General features: G+C 48.6%; 1 protein-coding gene across 4 annotated transcripts in view; it reads right to left on the reverse strand.

Annotated features, from left to right (window-relative positions):
* Nucleotides 1-8,033: 8,033 nt before the first annotated feature.
* jph3b (junctophilin 3b) overlaps nucleotides 8,034-18,272 on the reverse strand; it is a 37,255-nt gene continuing 27,016 nt past the window's right edge. For all 4 annotated transcript variants that reach the window (XM_029253774.1, XM_029253776.1, XM_029253775.1 and 1 more), the window contains 3 exons: nucleotides 15,916-16,040; nucleotides 10,973-11,910; nucleotides 8,034-8,775 (listed from right to left, as the gene is read on the reverse strand). In XM_029253774.1, coding sequence (XP_029109607.1) covers nucleotides 8,695-8,775; nucleotides 10,973-11,910; nucleotides 15,916-16,040 — 1,144 coding nt within the window. In that variant the 3' untranslated portion in view covers nucleotides 8,034-8,694. The remainder of the gene's footprint in view (nucleotides 8,776-10,972; nucleotides 11,911-15,915; nucleotides 16,041-18,272) is intronic.

Consider the following 18,272-nt stretch of genomic DNA (forward strand, 5'->3'; position numbering starts at 1 on the left):
AATCAAGGGATTTGGATCCAAGGAGACTTGATAATTCCCTATACCTCAGTAAGTGTGCAAAGCTCCTTGACCTCTACCCGGTCTTAAAACATATCTCTTTTGGACCCATCGTTTTCTAATGTTCCAACAGCTACATAAATTTGTATCGCACCATTTGTCATAATCGGCTTCATCTCTGATTTAATTCTGCAGACAGCCATTTGTGTAACATGCGGCCATAAAAATGGTGGTATTGGACAAAGTCACTCTTTTGACAAATGTTTTTCTGTATCTAAAGCTCTTCTCACCTGTTGTGAAGTGACCTTTTGTGTACTCTTGTACTTTGCTTTTGAGCAAAGGGTCTGCTTAATGAACAAATGTAAATGTACATAGTCTCGAGGTTTCTGCAGTATATGGGAGAAGTATCTGGCAGATTTTATGTTGTGTGGCACTAGAGTCTTGTTGAGTCTGCTGTCTGTTAGTCATTTGTGTACAGTTTTTCGATAAGTCTTTTACATGGATTTTCCTTTGCATCTTGGAGTTTTACCTGTTTGTATATTGTTATATTATGTGATGTTACCTTTTGTTATAGATGAATAGTCACATATCCCCATTTTTCATGTGTGTCCTTTCTCTCATCCATGTCCCACAAACTTTTTTTAAAACTTGAATCACAAAAGAAACGTACTGTAAAACATTTTTTGTAACTCGCAATAGCTGGTAGACACACACATAGTCAATAAGAAATATGGGTGTCTTGCAGCAGTATAGCCGATGTTATTGTGCAGCTACTAGAGCTGTCGCCATTAGATGTTATGACCAAACTTTGGGACTCAAAAATAGTATAATTATTCTGATGGGATGGCTGTCATTAAGGCCAGGTTGTCATAAGTCGCGCATCTCATAAGTCAACGACTACCTGTCTAAATGTGGCACATACCAGACTCAGCAGGGTAGAGGAGAGGGATCTCAGTGGATTCTACTTAATGGATACTAATCGCAATTGCCATAGTAATTTCTAAGAGAATGACCCATAATCCCCAACCTGTTTAAAAGGACCGTGCCAGCTTGTTTTAGATCAGTCAGGGAATGGGCTCTTTGGCTCACCCCTTTGTTGATAGCGTATACTCTGGCTGCAGCTGGTCCAGCACTGGTGGCTTTTGCAGCTGAGTGCAACACATTCCACTAGGTGGTTTGGGAAATAGCTATACTTCACAGCAAAGGGCTGCAGGTAGAAGTCCTGGAGCCTTCAGTACATGATGGAGGTGAATGCTTTTCTTTGCTGGTGCTCTGCTGAAGATGCTGGCTGCAGTCAAAGTGCACTCGCCAGACAATATCATGGAGCTGGTGGCAGTGGCACAGCTTGTATCAATATTCCTGAAAAGTACCGAAGACTGGCTCTGCTATCATCAGGCTGATGTCTCTGGCTGAAGTGATCCATTTGACCAATAACCATCTGGTTGTTAGAGCAGCCATAGGCCTCCCTCTCCTTTCCAAATTCTAGCCCATTACAGTCCCATTCTGGAGATCTTCTAGTCCCTTCCTGCCTGTGACCCCATCCCAGTCCTTCACAACCTGTGCTAACCTCCCTTCATGTGACCCTGTTCCCTGACCCAGACTCCCTCTCCCTTCCTTTAACCTCATCCTTTCCTGTAGCCAAGGAGGTTCTTGAAGATAACTGGAGGCAAGGACTGGAGTGCTGGCAATGTAGGAGAGTTATAAATTGTCCTGAGTTAGCAGACTTAAAAACAGGTTTGGAAGTGGTACAACTGTTGGTTCTCCAAGACCACTGCAGAATCCTTTTCATGCAGCCCAGAGTAATTTCATGTCTGGACCTCTAGGATAAGACTTTATGAACTTTACGGGCCTCGCTATACTGTCTGGGACTTTGAAAATGTTGATGGTTGTTAATATGTCTGCCAAGTGGATATTAACAAGGAAATCTTAAACGATCAAGGCGCGTCATTCATATACTCCGCATGTTCTATTTTAAAGCCATTTGCACGACTGTGTTTCATGAGCATACGGATTGTCTCGTTCAGTAAAACATTAACGAATATGATTTCCAAGTTTGTTCATAAAGACGTGATTGGGATGAACTGATGGAAGCCCTGTTGTTTGGAAGGAGTTCAAAAGAGTTTTACTCTGTGCAGGCCCAGGGGCCTTCTGGAGATGAGTTTGAGAGAAAGTCTGGAGTAGAGTCCACTGTCCATTGATAACTCTGTACGGTACATGCTGGACCTGCAAACCAAACTGCAGTCATATTTGTACAACAGGAGACCACAACTGAAACAATTCAAACTGGGAGACAGTCATTATACTGGTTCCAACCTGTCACTCTAAACAGCCCACTAAGTGCCATGGCAAGGCCTCTTTGAGGTCACACAATGAGTAGGTCATGTGGCCTCTGGGGTTATTTGGAGAGATGGGTTATGAATGGCAGTAGCGTCACCTCAGTTTCTTGCAAACATGGTAAAATGAGGTGGTTTTAGTTTTGTTAAATAGTACTCATTCAAATCTTTTTGTAGATTACCGCCTGCTTTCGGAAAGGGGCTTCAGGTCCGGTTCACTGTTTTGAGAAATGCCAGGGTACCTCCCTGTTAGTTGAAGAAGCACTCTGGTCCTTTCCTAACGTGTCCTGACCTTTATCGCCTCTTTGTGCTGCAGACTGACATGTGGGACAGGGGCTTGGGATCATCCCTGTCTTAGAAGATGGAGAGAAAGGATCCTACTGCACATAAGCAGCAAGCTGACGCTGTAGGAACGGTGGTACCGTGCAGTTAAGTGTCAGCTATCAAGTTGGGGTTTCTGACCTTCTGGTACTATTTCCACACATGAGACTTCTGTTTCTGAGCCAACCACAGTTCACTCTATTGCCTGGACGCCATAATGGACACCCGCACGCAGGTCAACCATAAGTACCTCGTGGTGCAGTCCTTCGAGTGTCAGGAGATACATTGACTGAGGGCTGCACTGTGTGTGAGGTTAGGCTCAGCTTGGTGGTCCCAACCAGGCTCTGGCAGTGAAGCAGTGTGGCAGGGCAGTGAGAAAGGAACTCACAATTGATACCATTTGATCGCAATTTATATAATGAGCCCAAATTACCTTTTTGTTTTCCCTGTAGCAAGAAATCGGAGACCACGCCAGCCTCCGTCTTTCACATTCACAATACGTATTCCTGAAGTGTGTTTCCATCTCTCTCTATTGATAGGGCTCTTTTTTCTATGATTGTCACTGTTGTGTGCTGGTACCCACACACACACACACACACACACACGTTTTCTGAACCGCTTGTCCCATACGGGGTCACGGAGAACCGGAGCCTACCCGGCAACACAGGGCGTAAGGCCGGAGGGGGAGGGGACACACCCAGGACGGGACGCCAGTCTGTCGCAAGGCACCCCAAGCGGGACTTGAACCCCAGACCCACCAGAGCGCAGGACCCGGCCAAACCTGCTGCGCCGCTGTACCCCTCTGGTACCCAAATAAACCTGTTTAATTTTGCACACCTTCCACTTGTGTCGGTGTCCTTCTTCACCATGAAATACCAGGTGTATCAAAATGAACTGTTGAGTGTTTCAGCCGCATTTGTGGCCGTTCGTGAGACGTGGTGGTGCTGCCCACGTCGGTGTTGACTCTTCACCTGCGTGCGCACTCTGTTTTTCCAATATGTGAGCTGCAGCATACTTACTCATGATAGTATGTTTGTTTTTGCTCCCTGTGTATTAACACAACTTGGACACCTGCTGAAGTGGTGTGGTTATAATTCACTGCAGGAGGGAACAGCACCTCCTGTCTACAATCAATGTAACCCTGAGAAGCAAATACGAGACAGAGCTCATGAATGTCTGTCTGCCCCCCCCCCCGTTCAGCGCTGGGATCCAATAGTCACACGTGATGAGGACCCCCAGCACCACCATCATACAAAGTTCTGTTGGTGTTCTCACCTGCCCCAGGGAGCTGTGATCATCACTGTGATTCATACAAGCGGCTGCAGATGGCTGGATGTACAGGGAAAAGGGTAGGTGAGAAAAAGGGGCAACAAAGAGACAGGTTGTACCCCCCAAAACGGCTCTTTCCCGGAGTAACCTCATTCTAGTGCCGGACTGACGGTGGAGAAAGGAAGGAGAAGGAAGAAGGGATGTAGAAAAGATGAGATTAATAATTGATGCCGGGTTGGAAGACGGATGAGGCTGCTGACAACATCCTTTTCACCTCCCCTCTTTCTTGCCTTCCCAAAAACGCTTAAAAAAAATCTATTTATAAGAACACGGAATTTATAAATAACTGAAAAGGACCTTTTTTTAGGAACAGGTCTTCCAACGTCAAACGCACGTCACAGCAGTCTCAGGGGTGTGTGTGTCTGTGCGCGTGTGTGCGTGTGTGTGGACGTCAGGATGTGGGTAAGAGCATCCGAACGCAGTCATTTGTCCTGGGTGTTCCCTCCTTCTCCTCCTCTCTCTCTCAGCCATTCACAGATGTGTTTTGCAAGCTTAACGCCGTGCGGGTTGCGCCCATCATGCGCTCTGCTCATACCGGTGCTTATTTCGCTTTCGGACCTGGTATTTTATGTGTTGCCTTCTGTTATACATACTTCACTTATGATAACCGGTTATGCTTATCGCTAGAGGACATGCTGTATTTTTTCATTAAAAATGCTGGTGTTAGAGGACATAATTCGAGATTTAGTGGTGCCCTATTATGGTTTATTGGCAATTCCATGGTCTTTCTAGACTGATGGATGCCGATGATGATGATGATTATGGTTTATATGTTTAACAGTCTTTTTTTGTGGTTAGAAAAGAAAAGTATGAACTACTTGATAGGACACCGAATGCTGATCATTGAACTGGGTCATAAGTTACAGAAACAGAACTCAGAGTTGCATCTCTTTGCAATATCGCATCCATCCAAGAGGAATAAGGACAATATCTGTAAGCAAATAATGACTTTACTTGATTTCAGCATTTTATTTTTGGATTAAAAAAGTGCTGGAAACATTTGCGTGCTAAACGTATCCATATTAAGTTGATCTTTGATATGTATCGGAATGGACAGAACGCCCTTTGCTCTGTCTCCTTAGGACCCCTCGTGTAACTGTCCCACGATGCCTCCGGGGGGCGGGGGAAGAGCGGGCCCCCCAGCGGATTCTGTGAAACAACACATAATCCTCTTTCCATGGCTGGGTGATGCTGAAGTATAGTAAAGTAGTGATTTTATTACTGTAATCACTGTGGATAAAAGTGGCTTAGGGGCACAGGGAACAGCGAGGAGACTGGAAGATGATACCGGGCGATGGGTGGGGGTTGTGGTGGGGGACTCGTTGCTCACTGAAACTGGAGTGTTATTGGCAGCTGGAGCTGAATGAAGAAAAGGGGGTCAATAAGAATCAATTTGTATGAATAATTTCGAAAGCTTGACATTCAAACCGTAAATGCTGAGATAACACAGATACTGTGCAACACAAAGGGATGTGAGTTGTTAATGCTACACAGAGAAACAATGCAACATGAAGTTGTTCAGTCACATGAGTTATTTTATATATGTTTAATATAAAATATATATGTATGTGTATATACATATATACAGTATATACATATATAGGGGCAATGATATATAGACACACAACAGAAAAGTCACTGATGTGTTAACAGCGCAGGAACCGTGTGCAGTTAATTTCTAAAATATGTGTATTGCATAAATATAGGCAAGGAATAACTGTTTTTATGCCTGTTTAATAACTGAGTCAAGGTTAAAGATGGTGTGGATATGGGATGTTTTCAACCAGCTAGTTGTATTAGTGCTCAGATGTCAGTACAGTAATAGCGTCCTGTACGTTCTGCCTCCTTTCTGTTCTCTCTCCCCCCCCCCATCGCTCCATACTGGCGCTCTTCCCTCACTCTTCATTGAGCATGGCAACCCTCAGGAGACAAACCCCGCCCCCATTTGTCTGGCCCTGCCCCTCACATGATGGACGAGAATCCCGAATCGGGGTTGTCATGACAACGGCCCACCCAGACAGTCGAGATTTAAAGGCGTACTTTCCTTTCCTTCCTTCCTTCTCGCCCTGTGACCGTTTCACCATTTCCCCTTGGCCTTTGCTCTTGTCATCGAGGCCCTGATTTTTTTTTTTCCTCCATCATGCACATCCGCTGCGCTTCCGATTCACATTCTGGTATTTTGGAACGGGCTCTACGACTAACCTTTGACCTCTGCTGTGTCAAGTGCATCTAGAAGCACAGGGCAATAGGAGGAGGGCAAGGGGAGTGTTAAACTATCATACTTTTTTTTTTTTTTTTTCTTTTTTTTTCAAACAAATGGAAGAGGACTTATGTGCCACGTGAGCGAGTAAGTCGGAAAGTAATCAGATAGCCACGTGAACGGGAGACGGGAATAACGACACAAGAGGAGATTACTTTCAAACACTTTCATTATTTTCTCCACATAATTCAAAAAGAACCAAAGCCCCCAAAAATAAATAAATTATAAAACAGAGAAAGGAACAGGGCATGCTGGGGCATGCGATGATGTTACAGGGTGATGACTATTCCTGGGGGGGATGGTATAAAAGTACAGGAGCAGATAGTCTTCATTCATCGCTTTACTGTTAGTTTCAGTCATCATTTTCACTGATAACTTGGGAACTCAAGTCTGGTAAGCAAACGTTGAAAAATAAAAAGTGTTTACCCGACTTTTGTTCCTTATTCATTGTTAAAGAGTTTGTTTTTTGCTAGATAGACAGAAAGATGGGGGAGATACACAGACCGTAGGTGTTACTGAGGAGGAGCAGGAGAACAAGGGGTGATACAGGCCCCTTTACACACATGCTATAAAAATGTCTCATAGACAGTCATTGTTCGTAAGCCAGCTATAAAAAATAAAAACACTTTTCTTTTTTCTTTTTCTGAAGTCTGGATTTTCACGGAAAAGCAGATGGATGCAGTCCCAGCCACGGACACTCATTCACATGGAAGTATCTGCTTTTTAAAATGCATGGACTCCTTTGGAAAGATTTGCAATAAATAGCATCTTGGCAAAGCCCAAAAAAGATTAACCTTTATTTAAGGGATGAACTTAAAACCGTGTGGCAACCCTATACTGCTTCCAAAACTAGAGAGAGATTTATTTTAAATATTTTTATCTATACAAAACTAAAACATACGTGAGCATGCAATTTTGTTTTTACTCTTAAAAAACAAGGCAGTTGGCGTTTTTTCAGACGTCTTGCAAATAGCTAAAAAAAGTTTTTTTTTTTTTTTTTTTCTTTTCTTTTCTTTTTTTTCCAGTAAATAAGTTGTTTTGAAAGCAGCGGTTGAAACATAACAGTCTCTGAACTCTGCATGGGCATGGCAGCATCGTTCACCCAGCATGTCACTCCAACTCTCTGCGATTGTGGATTGGCTGAAACATTTTCTCATTATAATGCAAAGGGTAGCTGCAATGTGCAGGGTGGGTGGGGTGGAACACGATGCGGGTGGCAGGCGCAGCTGGAGGGGTGTATAGAAGCAGCCTCAGATACTACCGTCAGGACCTCGGCGCTCCTACCGCACGCTTGTGCCGGAGTACCGGAGCACCGCAGGAACGTCGGCCCCGAACGCATGACGATGGAGGATGATGAAGAGCTGATCGTGGGAAGACGCAGCTTCCCCTTCCTGTTGCATAATTGTCAATGAGTATTTGTGGCACCGGCCAGAGAGCGCTGCGGGGTGAGCTTCGGAACATTTTAGTGAGAAAATGTTTCAGGGTTTCTGCGCTGGCAAAATGCAGCGACGAAGCCCTTTCAGACAGATCCATCGAGCCTTCTTTTGCATACGGTTTAATGTTAGTAGCCCTGTTTTAAGTTTGCTTTTTGAGTCCTCACATGCCATGATTCGCTGAGTTGCAGGGGGAGGGTTTGGAAGAAGGGCTATCGTGTTTTAGGGGCCATAATCCTTTAGGTGTGTACGAAGCAAGGGCTTGGTGCAGGGAGGCAACGAGGTTTTCTGGTCCAGGTCTATGTGATGAGGGGAATAAGGAGGTCAGGGTGGGAGCTGGGATTTCGTTTTTTTTTTTTCTTTTTTTTTCATAGCTGCTTCACGCATTTCTGAGCAGGGGGCGTTTCTCTGCCTCGTGACGGTGAGTTGGCGATGGGTTGGCAGTGGTGGGGCCGTCTCGGGGGTCATGGGGTGAGCAGTGAGGTCACCCGGATGCCATGCCACAGTAGTAGAACGTCATATAAGCCAGCGCTTCCGTTCACCAAACAGTTTGTTTCCCAAGGAGGAAAAAAAAACAAAGAAAGAAAAAAAAAAAAAAAAAAAAACACAAAACTAACCGAAAAACATCAACATCATCAATAAAGCAAAAAAGGCAAGTAAGGAAGAAACCGAAACAAACAGTTATCGTAATATCATTAATGAATAATATATTTGAATCATAAGTGAAAAGGACCTTTTAAAACCAGGTTTTGAAATGCGAAAACCACATGGGAATAGATGGATCTCAGTATAAAGGGGAAAGAAAAAAAAGAGGAAATGCTGAACAGAAATCTTCTGCGCCCAGGTTCGAGTGCTTGGAGCTTTTCTACCGTTACCTTCCGTACGCTTATTGAGCTTCTTATTCTTTAGAGAAGTGTTTGTTGTTAAAACGGGTGAGGGGTGAGTAGTCATGATAACATTTGTATTAATTCAGAATAATAGTATAGATAATAATAAGAAGAATTAATAGGCAATACATCGTTTAAATAAAAAAGTGAATAAACAAAATGGCAACTCCGATGTTGAGCAAAATCACCATGACAACCAGAACTGAGCTGGAGCCCTGTGTGGGAGACAGAGAGAGAGAAAGAGAGGGAGAAAAGGAGAGAGGGAAAGTGTTAATAGGGCTTACTGTCCACCTCCGCACCGTCACACGTCCCCCTCACGCGGACCGGCTCGCGCCCCCTTTCCCCACGCGAGCGCGCGCCCGGCCTTTGCCGCGACGACGCGGGGCCTGCGGGAGCACGGGATCGACATGCTCTGCGAGACCCCCCCCTTGCGTGCATCCCGCCCGCGCCGCCCGCTGTCCCTCTCCCGACGGCTGCCGGGGAACAAGGGCGCCGTTAGGTGTTGCCGTCGAGTGCGCCGGGCCCGCTGCGCTAAGAGACGCCGGCGTTCCCTCCGCCGCGCGGCTCTCCGGCCGGTAAGAGCCCCCTGCTGCGCCGAGTCTCAAACGCACGCAGGTCTCCCTGACAACCTCTCCTTGCCAATGAGAGAGCTGCGCCAGCTGCGCCAGCTGCGCCTGCTGCGCGAGGAAAACCCGGGGCCCGCTCGAAACCACGAAGCGCTCTTCGAACGTACCTCGGCGCGCTTAGAATAGGACGAATAAACATGCGCACGTGCTGGAATGAAGCTACTCTCAAGGTTTTCACGGGCATCCCGGACTCCGGGAAAAAGCGTTCCTACAAAATGCTGCATTTATTCGATTCTCAACCCAGCTGCTTCTAGGTACTCAGCATGTGCTGGGCACATATAGGGACTGTGCTAAAATTAATGACTGTTTGTGACTGTTTTCACTAACAAACGTTTCTGAGAAATCATTTCGGTGACCACCTGTGCGCATCGAAGTACTACTTGTGTGTGTGCGTGTGCGTATCCTGATCACATCTTACACAAGACTGCTGCATTGCTTTCCTCTCTTGCTGCAAACAACCCCCTCTCCCCGGACGCCTGTACCCGCCGCCCGATTGGCTCTTTCCTGAGCAAGGCATAAGCTGTTCCCTAGCAACAGAGCACGAGGCAGCCAATAGCGGGGCTGCGCTGCGGAAGGAGCCATCGTGCCAATGCACTGTTGCTAAGGGCCGCTGGGCTCCGTGGACGGTCGCCGGGGCCGTGTGTCGGGGGGGCGAGGTGAGGGCAGGGTGAGCGCGGGGCTCCCGGGCATCCTGGGCATCCTGAAGGTGCTCGCTGGAGCTACGCGGGACCAGTAAATACAGCCCGTGTTACACATAGTGCTCATGCACGAGTTACCGTGCGGTGTCTTTTTACCTTTCTTTCTCCAGGAAGAAAATCCCAGGTAGAATCTAGAGAACGCGGTCCGCTGACGTTGCTCACCCGAGGCAGCAGGTGGCGTAGCGGTTAGTGCTGCCACCTTGCACTCTCAGGACCTAGGACTGAATTCGGCCTCTCGCTGCGGCGCCGCCGCCGAGCGTGGTGCTCGCCGTGAATTAATAGAGTAAAAATTACCCAGCCTTATAAATGGGTCGATCGCTGCCAGTAGCTTGACATTAAAAGTCGCTTTGAAAAGAAAGGGTGAGCCAAACGAATAAATGCACATGTGCGTCGGAGAGAGGGGAGCGCGGAGGGCTGCGTGCGTCCACTTGCAGACGTGTGCGCGTAAATGTGAGCGTGGGATGGTCAGGAGCTCTTCTGTCCCATGGTGCACTTCACCCCCCGTGCGCCCCCAGCGTTAGGCCCCGCGCCTTTCCCCAAAACCCCTCTCCCGCAGCTACGCTCTTTCCGTCTTTGTACAAGACCCGTCTGGATCTTGGGCTCCTGTTTTTGTTGCTTTTCATTTCCATTCAGGCTGCGCAGGGCAGCCTTACAGTGGGAGGTGTGTGTTAAAAACGCGCGTGTTGGGGCGCGCAGCGGGCAGGCAGCGCTGCTGGAGTGAAGCGGGCTGCTGGGAAGCCTCCTGCGTGGGCGCCAATTTCTCGCTGGGCAACGAGCGTCACTCTGTGTGTGTGTGCGTGCGCAAGATTGTGTTTTCTCTCAGCACTGTTCCACTTAAGCTGTGCCACCTGAACCTCGACTTTGTTCGCTCTCACCCCTGCATGACCCCCCCCCTCACTACAGAGCAGAAAATGCACAATCGCTGACACTGTTCAACCTGGTTTAACGGCAACAAACACAGAGAAGCCCCCCCCAAACCCCCGCGCACGCCCCAATCCTCGTACAAGCAAAGCGTGCCCCTCAGCTGACGACCAGACCCCCCCCGACCCCCCGACCCCCCGGCACCCAGTGCAGGTGAGCTCACTCACCGAATTTGATTTGAACTGGATCAGATTATCCTCGTCGTGTTCTAGTGCAATGGGTGAGGATTTCTGTGGTGGGGAGAGGGTGAGGTCCCTGCGAAGGGGCCGCGCCTCCAACTTCTCCCCCATGCGCAGACTGTCCAGCTTCTGAACCGAGTCCGGGGCCCCGTCCCTAGGCTCCCGGGCCCCCGCAGGCCTCGCCCCGTCGCGGCCCTCCCGGCTCTTGGGCCGCAGTCTCTGCAGCGCGTGAGGGCGGACCTCCGCGTGGCCCTGGCGCTCCTCGTTCGAACCGTAGTGTTTTTGGAAGGAGGAATCCATGGGCTGTAGGGGTCGCATCTCCATCTCATAGTTGCTGAGCTTCTCCTCGTCTTGCTCCAGCAGCCGCGAGTGGGCCAGGCTCTCACTGAGCGCCCGCTGCGTAGTCCACGCCACCGAAGGGCAGTCCGCCCATCGCTCCCGGGGTTTATGATTGGACGAGGAGTGCTCCCGAGGCTTGTGATTGGACGAGGAGTGCTTATGGCCATTGGCGCGTGGCCCGCGCATCTCGTCCTGCACGGAAGGAGTGGTGGAGCGGCTGCTGCCCCGGCTGCCCCCCCGGCTGCCGCCCCCGCCGGAGGGGTGCTTGTCCTCGGCCCAGCTGTTCGGCCGCAGGTACTCCCCGCTGCCGCCCCGGCCTTCCATGAGCACCTGGATCTCGGCAGCTCCCCGCTCATCATCCACCGCGCTCTGGCGCAGGAAACGGGCACTCTTGGTGCGGTGGGCGGGCTTCGACGGACTGCAGGGAGGCGTGCAAGGCCGGCTGGGTGCCGGGCTCAGGTCCGGCGTCAGGTCAGGGGGCGTGGTGCCCTTCATGTAGAGCTCGGGGCTGTCGGGCGTGCCGCTGGAGATCACCTCGATGTCGTTGTCGCTGGAGTTCTGGTGCTTTGGCCTTTGGCACTCGACTCCTGACGGGTGATGAAGCAACAGAGTCAAACACAAAGAGATCAGAATAGGATCAGGGTGTAACAGTAGAGCAGCAGAGACCCTGGACCGCAGTGCTCACAGCTGCCTAGAAATTCCTTTCTCAGCCACACGACTCATCTTTCTTTAATGGCTGGTGGGGGGGTCCTGTCATGGGATTTTTTTAATCATTTTGACCGCATAATAATCTTGTTATGAGTAAATAAAATGTTTCAAAACTTTAGAAAATATTTTGGTGTTGTGCATTTAGAGCTGTGTGCTTGCAGATCATCCGAAGTAGTGAAATAAAGTTATTTTTAATAAACCGTCTTTCATTTCACCCGATATCCTACCACTAGGGAGAAAAAACTAGAAAGGTCTCAGTGAAAGGGAGGAGGGTGGTGCAAAGAGTAGGACAAATCTTTCCAGCCGTACCTTTCCGAAAAAAAAGTTACATATCGAATCGTATGCTTCAAAATCACTTTAGATATTTAACTCGTGTTTTTTTTTTTTTTTTTTTACAATTTGGATTGAATTTCGCCAATTAGCCGAAACCAAGTTTTTTTCTTTTTTTTTTTTTTGGGAAAATTCTGGGAAATATATATATATATATATATTAAAAAATATATTGTGATGTACTGAACTGTCTAGTCATTCCAGTATCCGGTGGCTTGAGGTCTGGTCACGCATGGATGAGTTTTACCTGCTTGCCATGGTTCCATTTCAGTGGCAGATGGGTTTAAGAGGTAGTGAACGTATTTTTAGCGTAAAATAGTAGACCTGAACAGCCCTTAGACCCACACGTAACACCTGTTAGGTCGTCCAGAGCGTATGAAAACTTTCAGATGCCAAATTGCGTGACAAGGAAATAGAAATACATTAAGTAGCTTATTAAGTATAATAATATGCTGGTTGAAATAAAAATATATAAATTATTGAATAAAAACATGATAATTTCATATACTTTTTAACTGTTGCATGCATTTATATTATTTGCCTTTTAACTACAGATGCTATCTTCAAGCACTATTACTAGTTACCTATTAACCTATTAACCTATTTTATTTATGTTGTTTGTACACGATAAACTGTTGTTTCGCAGTTGTGCTCCTAAAGGTGGACTTGAACGTTTCCATTCCGAAGGGCACCATCACAAACCAGACTGAAGTGTTTCATTGGTTATACTCACTATGGAACGAGGGGCCTTCCCGAGAACCTGCAAACGCAGCAGTCCGTGTCGCAAAATATCGCTGACGGACAGACGACCGAGCGATCTGCCGACCTGCTCTACCTGTTGGGTCGTATCTAAAGACGCGAACGAATGGCCGGCTGGCGAAGGTTCCTGGGTCTTCCTTTACCATGAGGCCTCTCCCCGGTCTTCGGTGAGCGTCACCCTCAAAGGCATTTTGGAAATCATGTGCCACAGCCAACGGAAAATATCTGAAGACTTCCTAATGATGAAATACGATAAAGCTCAGCTCTTCGATATAACTAGCCAACGATATACATCAGAATGACATCGCGGAGCTGACGGCTTGCAGTCGATCGACACCCCTTCCGGAGTCCGATCCCTCTGCGGGGTGGCTCCGTGCGCGTTTGCGTTGTCGTGGCAGAGCACTTATGTAATGGCCCTTTAGCTGGATCTGCTCCCCTTCAGTACAATATTCTGGTTCTGTCCCAGAGCTGTAAAGTATTCGGTGTGTGAAAGCTCAGTGTTTTGCTCGAGATCATGCTTCATGGGTGACAGCTCCTGTCGGTGGTGTTCCCTGATCGCATCGGGGAGTTTGGATGTGAGCGTACGCACAGGCCTGGGGTTAGCATGGGACATCAATGGACCCCTGTAATGGTTCAGCTCTCTCTGTGTGTGTGTGTGTGTGTGTGTGTGTGTGCGTGCGCGTGCGCTGTGTGTTACATAACTTCTGGCAATTAGTCAGCGTCAGTTTCACTACTTATAAAACAGTCCTACAATCACTGTGCTCCCTTTCCTTAAATTTATTTACCTTATCCTTAATCATTATTTAATTTAAAAATGCATTCTTTCAGTTAAAAAAGATTCAAATACATTTCCCTAGCTTTGCGTATAAACACACACACACACACACACACACACACATATACAGAGATGCATAAATATATATGTATGTATGTGCGTATTTAGAGCAGTAAGTGCATGTGAGGTCTCGAAAAGGCTGTTTAATTCCTGTAAAACACTCCATACTGAAATGGCAGTTATGTAATTTTAATAAGCTGGTCGAGTTAAACATTTATTTGATATTTGCCTGAAAATATTCCGCGAATCTGTCTTTTCTGGGGCTCCGGCGCTAAGTCCAGCCCCGTAAGCACCAGGGTAAGCTTCGCCAAGTCCTCGGTTCAGAAGGAGTCCCTTTACGCTCCGGTGCGGCGTCGCGTGTGGAGTAATTTCACTGGCATGTTAGCGAGAGTCACTGCGATGCGCACGGAGGAAACGTGTGCGCGAGCAGGGGGACCGGGGGATGCGGTGAGGCGTGACGCGTGACGGGAAGGCCCTCGGGTCCCTCTTGTGTGACACGTTAATTTGAACGCCGAAACGCGGAACGCTTGTAAGCGCTCGCTGGGAAGGATTACGAAACAGCCTCCTCCGTCCTTCCTTCTCCGCCTTCATCTCTGCCCCTCTGCCTCGCTCCTCCGGGAACCTTAGCCGCGATGGCCTTGAGCCTTTGGGGGGGCCTTCGCCGCACGCACGCCACGCGCCAAACGCGCTCGCAGCTCTCGCCGTTGGGGGGCTGCTTCTCCTCGGAGGCTTTCGGGGCGCGTCGCTGGTCCGCGCGTCTCGGCCCTGCGTGGGCGCGCCGGTGTTCTTAAAGGTCATTCCTGGCTTCCCTCCAGGCCCCCCCTCACCATCCCCATCGCGCACCTCAAGACCGTACGTCTCGTTTTTGTGTGAACGCGTGACCTTGTGTTCATCCAGAGACACGTAAACATGCACAAATGGCTTGCCGCGCGAGCTGGAGCGCCGACCGACCCCTCTAACTCTGGCTGAAAGCTTTAGCTCGGCACCTCGCGCACGAGCGCCACCCGGAAGCCCCGTAAAGGCGGAGCCCCTGCCGCAGTCCACGCCGCACTCCGCACGCACCTAGCGCGACAGCAACACGCGCTTCCTGTGCCGTTCCGTTCTTGCTCCCGCAGCCACGACGACCTTTCGACCCACGGCGGAAAGAAAAGTGGGAAAACGTTCATGCCGCCCGTGCAGCACGCCACTTCCAGAAGATCAGACTTTAAAAGTAATCCCTTAAACAAGTTAGACATGGGCACATTTTGGCGACTCGCGGTGACATCAGAGACCCACGGGTGCCCTTGGATGTGGACTTGCACGCAGGCTAGTAGGGGTCTGGCTGAGCCTATTAGCAGTGAGCCTATTAGAGAGGGATGGAAATGATCCTCCACCTAGAATAGACGACGCGTACTTATGTCTGGCACTCTGTCGGGGGCTGTCCACAGGAAACGATGTCATTCGCCGGCCACGCGATGTGGAAAGACGGACAGTTAACGGGAGGATGTCGGCGAAGGACGAAAGACGGGATTAGAATTTCGGCGGCTTCATCATCCGCCCGGTCTTAGAAAGACCACGTAAAGCTACGTCCTCCGCAGGGTTTAACAGTGGCTACGTGAGTTACGCTGCCCTGTTGGGACCGCCGGAGTGGTGGCTCTCATATGTGGGACTCCACGGGGACACACTTCCAGCGGTGGGGGTGGCAGTGACAGTGCTGCACAGACTGACCACATTCGCAGCAGCCACAGGCCGTTACGTCACCCGGCGGGACTGGCGTGGGAAATCTCGCCTGCCGCACTTCGGACGTGACCAAGGTACTGCGGTTCGGCTGGGGTGCGGCACGCGCACGAGGGACCCTTTATAGGACGCGGCTCCAGCCCATTACAAGGGAGCATTATGGGATTACGTTCTTATGTTCAGCTGCCGCTATCACGCTACCTGCCAGCAGATCACGGCACGGCGGCGGCGGCGGCGCACTGACCGTTTCCACGGTGTTGGAAGGAGGGAGAGAATTCTTTGGCGGTGATCCTGGCGAGCCGGCACTCCTCCTGGGCCTTCTGTCCAGCGCCCATGGCTGCTTCCGCCTTCCCCCGCGCATGGGCTGTCCTGGGTGGCAGGGGGAGGCAGGAAGGGGTGGGCGTTAGTGCACCGTGCAGCGGCACAACACACCATCAAGAGCATGTCCAACGGCAAACCTGCCTAGATACACACGCCTAGGCACCGGGGGGCTTCAAACAGCTCACGTACACACGTGTTTGTGGTATGAATTTTATTTATCCATTTATACACTTCCAGTAATCACTTATATAAGGAGATCCCAGCGATCTGAAGTCATCCCTGACAAGGCAGGACACAGTGCAAGGTCCAAACTGTAAACTGTAAACAGACACACACACTAATGGCAGCTCCTAGTTAGGAACTGACCTCAACTACATGTCTTTAGCACACGGAAGGACAACAGAGGAGGAGTAGCGAACCATTCGTTGGGAAAACGTACAGGGAGAACTTGTGACCCGATAGCCACATGGCAGCGGTTCGACCTGCGGAGCCACCGTGATGTTTTATGTGTTTGAAGAAAGCATTCAATGGGTACGAGGGAAAGAAAGAGAGAAGAAGAAGAAAAAAAAAACGGCATCCGTGGATTGCGAAAGCACTACATGTCACAATGGCACATCCTTGACGTGGTATTGAGCGTGAAAGAGTATGGAATCGTTTCCATTCTTTCATCGGGGTTCCTCTCTTGAACGCAGGCTTCATTGGTTCCAGAGAGCTCGGTCTTCTGTGTCTGTGAACCAGTCCCACAGATGCCCAGTAAGAGCTCATTGCGTTCTGGGTTATGGTTCTGGAAGATGAGTAAGCTCATCTTCATGCTGTTTCATCCTGCCTATTGACAAAGGGCACCATGTGCTCTGCTGCCTGTTGTGGAACATTATTATTATATATCCATTTAGCCGAAGCTTTTCTCCAAAGTCACTTACCGTGTCAAGTTTGTACACTAAGCCGCTTACACTGATTTACCCATTTACACAGCCGGGTAATTCTGACTGGAGCAATTTGGAGTAAGCGCTACGATCAAGGGTACTACTGGTGTAATTCACCCCCGGTTCCTTTCGCAAGGTAACAAATCTAGCCACTATGCTGATTACAACATCATGAATGTGATTTTCACCGAATGGGTGGCAACGAAGAACTGCAATGTATAACTCCGAAGACATCATGCACCTGATTGTTTGCCAAGAATACAGACGACTAGTTTGGAAAGCGTAAAGTTCCACCCTACTCGCAACACAACACAGCAACTCAGCAACTGTACGTTCTCAGGTTCGGTGGTCTCCTGTGCTCTGCTCGTACGCGATTCCCACGGCCCGTGCCGAACCCAGCCGTGCCATCACTGCGTTGGGTCTCGCTCGGCATTAATGCTTCAACGTCAGAATGCCGGAGTAAGTTCATTTGCTCGCGGATCCTCTCCCACGAAGATGTCCTCCCTTCCTCGCGTCAGGATGACTCCTCCTTTGAGACCGTTGGAGTTTGGGGACCGTTCGAGACCGACTGTCCACAGCCCTGCAGTCTCGTATATACCATAAATCTGCATGCAGAGCTGTGCTGCTGGCGCACAAAATATGCACCTGGATGTTTCAATTCGTTTCCCCTTTACTTGTGTTTTACTCCTGGTTTACCTGTACAAGTACTAATGCAAGTTAAATGCATTGAAATTTACAAAGCGACTTTTAAACTTGCAGTTACCTACCTATTTAGACAGATGGATAAATTTTACTGGCGCGACTGTCGATACCCAAAGGTATTATTTTAAATTCAAATGTGAGGATTTTAAATACATAATGTAATCTATCTAAAATATAAATAGAATACATGGACATATATCACATATATAATTAATACAATAGTAAATAATAAAATGTATTTGATAAATCTGATTATTTTCACTATAGTTTATTTGTTGCTGGGATGACTTCTTATCCAAAATGACATTCAGTATTTGACTCAATTATAGAGCAGGTTATTCTTCCTGTTTCAGCCCAGAGTAAATACCTTGATCATGGTGACCACAGCAGTAAAACAAAGTGGGGCTTTACCTGCCCAACTTCAGGTTACATGTTGAGAAACTTAACTGATATTTTGGCTGATGCAAAAACAGCGTAGTTGGTTAAGGACGTCAAAAACAGTTAGACGTTGCCGACACGTGGGGCAAATGAATACTGAAACTAATTTAACGCTGTAATTAATCTGGAGTGATAGAACAGCCGGGAACAGTGACAGTGAAATTCATAACACCTGCATTTGAAAACGGGATGCGGAAGCACTGAATGTTCCCTCCGT

Source organism: Scleropages formosus, chromosome 7 (genome assembly GCF_900964775.1).
Source record: "Scleropages formosus chromosome 7, fSclFor1.1, whole genome shotgun sequence".
In the NCBI taxonomy this organism is placed as follows: Eukaryota; Metazoa; Chordata; class Actinopteri; order Osteoglossiformes; family Osteoglossidae; genus Scleropages; species Scleropages formosus.